This window comes from Mandrillus leucophaeus, unplaced genomic scaffold, assembly GCF_000951045.1.
Source record: "Mandrillus leucophaeus isolate KB7577 unplaced genomic scaffold, Mleu.le_1.0 Scaffold926, whole genome shotgun sequence".
NCBI lineage: Eukaryota > Metazoa > Chordata > Mammalia > Primates > Cercopithecidae > Mandrillus > Mandrillus leucophaeus.
In genome coordinates this window covers 698,251-702,002 of record NW_012110097.1, presented here as the reverse complement: position 1 = coordinate 702,002, position 3,752 = coordinate 698,251, and the positions used below count along the sequence as shown (strand labels likewise).

Below are 3,752 nucleotides of genomic sequence, written 5' to 3'. Positions count from 1 at the left end.
CCGCGCGGCCACGTGCTCCTCGCCGGATGATATTTGGAAAGAAAGTGCTAATGGCCAATCTGGTGTTTATTTTGAAAGTGCTAACAATGATTTTTCTCGGGTAAAAAGGCAGTCTCTGCGCGCACGCTCGGGTGGGTTTTGAGCAGAGGCTCCGCCAGATGGTGCGAAGCCCTAGGTGCGCTCACCGCCGCGCTCAGCCCGGCTCCGCCGCTGGGAACCCGAGCTGGGGACTGGGAGCCGCCCGCCAGGGCTGGGCCTCCACCGCCGGCCTCGCGAAAATACAGAAAAGGGGGAGAAAAAAAAAAAAAAAAAGTATACTGGGGGAGGGGCGGGAGGCCGGGGCTGGGAGCTCCAAGTTCCCGGCATAAAATTCCACGGAAGGGGGAGGGATGTCCTCTCACCGGTTCCCGCCCCCACCCCTGAAAATTATCTGGAAATTCCTTCCTACCTCCCCGGGCACTTCTGACACTTTCCTCTACTTCCAGGCGGACAAAGCCCTTTCTGGTGAAAGCCCCGGGCTGCCCTCCTGGGAAGAGGGAAGGTTCCCCGGGAACCCCGCTCACCCGCCGGCCTCCCGCCTGGACCCGGCTCAGAACCACAGAAGTGATGGGTGTCACCGCAGGCCAACGAGCCGCCTGGGGGCTGCAGGGCGCGTGGCCGCGGCGGGCACCAGCGCTTCTGAGAGAATGGCTTGTCCTCCGATGGATCCCCGTATTTATATTTGATTTATTTTTTATTTTGTAGCACAAACAGAAATCCATAAACTGTCGGTTCAGCGCCATTGACTCTTTGATCAGTTACTGGGCTATTTCTTTCCTTTTTTTTCCCCCTCCATGCCCGTCAGTGAGAGGAGATTAAATGCCTTTATTTTCAGCCCTGTTTATACTGCAAAGGTACAAGGCTAAATGAACAATAAAAGTGTACTTAAAACGAAGCCTCCTTCTCTGTGCAACAACAGAGAAACTTAGCGCTGCCTACATAAGCCTCTTAATTAGACTATAGCGACTTCCGAAAACATTTAGCCATTATATACAAAGGAAATAAAATCACCCTGTCAACCAGCAGCCCGAGTTCCAGAGGCTTCTCTGAATCGAGTGAAATAATTACAGAAAGGCACACCGCCTCTGTCTTTGTCAGAAAGACCTTAGTTTACCTGTCAGATCTGTTTTACTCTAAGAGAAAACCAAACAGTTTTACCGCTGCAGGCATTAAAATCTAACACCCTTGCTACCTAGGTAAGGACAAACTTTTTAAAGGGGAAATAAAAGCTGCAAACTAATTGCATGCAGAGAGTGGGAGGCATATGTGCTGGGCTGCAGGAAGCCCCAACGAGCTCTCCTTTACTTGGCTCACAATTCTTAAAGTTAGCATCAAAACCGAAGAAGCCACTTTCATTTCTAAGTGTGAAGTCCAGCTTGGAAGTATATTTTAAAACAATCTGTGCGGAGTGGATTTAATCTACAAACTGGACCTGCCCCCCTCCCCACCACAACACTCTATTTTAAGAAAACCGGGGCAGCGGGAAATCTTTAAAACAACCAAATCAACAACAACACACCACCCAGCACAAAACCAGCAGCCAGAGACTGCACAATGTCAAAAAGCAATGACGCACTTTTCTCCACTTAATCACATTACTGATAGCCAATAGTTATCATCGGAAAAGTTGACCAAGACAGGTTAAATAATTTAATAAGGAACTGCTTGTAATTATGTTATTTACAAGGTATGACAGAGGGTGGGAGAGGGGGCAGAGCAGTGGACGAGTTGGAGTGACCCCTGGAGCTTGGAGTTTGAATTATGGAGCTGGGGGGCTGCGAGGTGAAGATGGACTAGAGGAGAACAAGGTGACTTTTCACCCCAACACATTTAACTTTTAAATCCAAATAAACGTCTCGTGTTACTAGACCATCACACTGGAAAGGAGAAAAAAAAAATGAACTAATCAAGTCTAACTCGATGGGCTTAGGCGTTAGCTGCCTTTGTTATAGAAAAAAAAAATCCAAATGAACTGATTCCTAGCAGAGAGAGAAGCATTTAAAAAATAAACAAGAGGGGGGACATCTTGAAATTTTTCTGTCAAATATTAATTACCATAATTAAGACAGAATATGATTCCAATCACAAGACATTTAATAAAGCATACATGTCCTGTTCTAATGACAACATAAACTATTTTACCAATCGCTTCATTCATTCCAATAAATATGGAATTCTCATTAGCATGTCAAGGAAGCTCAATGGAAAACAAATACATGAGATCCATTTATCAGTGCCCTTGCCTCTGAAGCCCAGGACAACCCAGGCCCAGCAGTGAAAACTCGTGCAGAGGCATAAACTTTCTCACCTGTTTGGTCATTGAATCTATGAGGCGAACATACAGATCTTGCTCTGTTCTGACTCCTGCAAAAAAACAGAGACAAATTCTCATCAGGACTTGAGTGCTGCACCTCGGGGAGGGCACACGGGGCACAGGAAGTCTGTAACTCAGGGCTGCTGCCACGGTGATGCAGCAAAACTTAGGCAATCCCTTTGAAAGGGAGAAAGAGAACCCCAGCACTTCTCGCTTAGTGTTTTTCCCTTTCTTAATTAAGAACCTTAAGACTCTTAGGGTTTGCATTTCAAGGTGCAAGGAATTTGCCTGGTGGAGAGCAGGCCTGGTGGCTGTGCGAGGTGGGCCCATGTGGTCGTTTATTTTTAGAAAAGAAAAAGCACCAAATGGAAACTGAGTGAGAGGCTGAACTCTTGCTAATGTCTCTCGAGGATTTAAAAAAAAAAAAAAAAAAAAACTCGTTCACAGGAAGTAAGTTATGCTCCGTTTATGGAGCTACCCCCATCCCAATAATTAACATTAATTTGCAAAATTGAAAAAAGTCACTTAAAAGTGATGTTCTGCTGGAGCCCGTATCGATCTTTTTTTTACTTTCTACTTCAAGCCCCACCGGTTAATCATGTGAAGTGCCATCGACTTATTGATCGTTTATGTTTTGTTTTCCTTCTATGCCATGAGAAGATTTCGTGTTTACATCCATGTCATTTTAATCTCAAAATCTTTATGTCCTTTCACCAGCGCGGAAAAGGAGAGCCAGCCGTTGCAGGGGCGGCGAGCAGGCAGCAGGCACTTACCGTTGCTGTACAGTAACTGGAGTTTATAGTGGATGCCGTTGTTGGTTTTCTCGTTGTTTGGCTCCTGAAAGTAACGATAAATAATTGCATTTAGTGCGATCGGTGTCAGGCGCGGCCACCGCGCTCGGTCCCCCTCCGCGACCGAGGCTCTCGGCCTCACACATGGCAGGATTCCTAGCTCGGAGCAGCGCGGTGATGTCACTTTCCTGCTGGAAGCCCAGCGTTCTCCTCGCCCCGAGTAAGTCCGAGGGCGCAGAGAAGTTGCCCAGCCCTCAGCGGTCCCGGGCGACCGCACGTGGCGGCGGCGGCGGCGGGGTGGCCTGGCGGAGCCGTGCCCGCCGCCGAGGGGGACACTTGAACCCCCGCGCGCCGGCACCGCCTGACTCCCACTTCTAGAAAGAGAGAGGGTGTGATCGTATGTTTGCACTTACTTTCTCTTTCTCCACAAAGTCCACAAAAGCGGTCCTTTCAATCTCCACCGGCTGCCCCTGCCTGTCGTAGAGCGCCAGCACGAAGTGGAAGAAATTGGATTTCCGGAGGTTGGAAGGCGGCTGCTTCTCGAAGTGCGCCCGCGCCAGCCCCACGCCGCTGCGGGAGGAAAGAGACAGCGGCCCGGTGAGGAGCGC

The 3,752-nt window shown here is 48.7% G+C and overlaps 1 protein-coding gene across 1 annotated transcript in view; it reads right to left on the bottom strand.

The window, feature by feature from the left end:
- Positions 1 to 1,668: 1,668 nt before the first annotated feature.
- Positions 1,669 to 3,752, bottom strand: part of EBF3 (early B-cell factor 3) — a 7,903-nt gene continuing 5,819 nt past the window's right edge. The window contains exons 5-8 of the mRNA XM_011970046.1: positions 3,558 to 3,724; positions 3,127 to 3,190; positions 2,348 to 2,403; positions 1,669 to 1,916 (exon numbers count right to left, since the gene is read on the bottom strand). Coding sequence (XP_011825436.1) covers positions 1,833 to 1,916; positions 2,348 to 2,403; positions 3,127 to 3,190; positions 3,558 to 3,724 — 371 coding nt within the window. The 3' untranslated portion in view covers positions 1,669 to 1,832. The remainder of the gene's footprint in view (positions 1,917 to 2,347; positions 2,404 to 3,126; positions 3,191 to 3,557; positions 3,725 to 3,752) is intronic.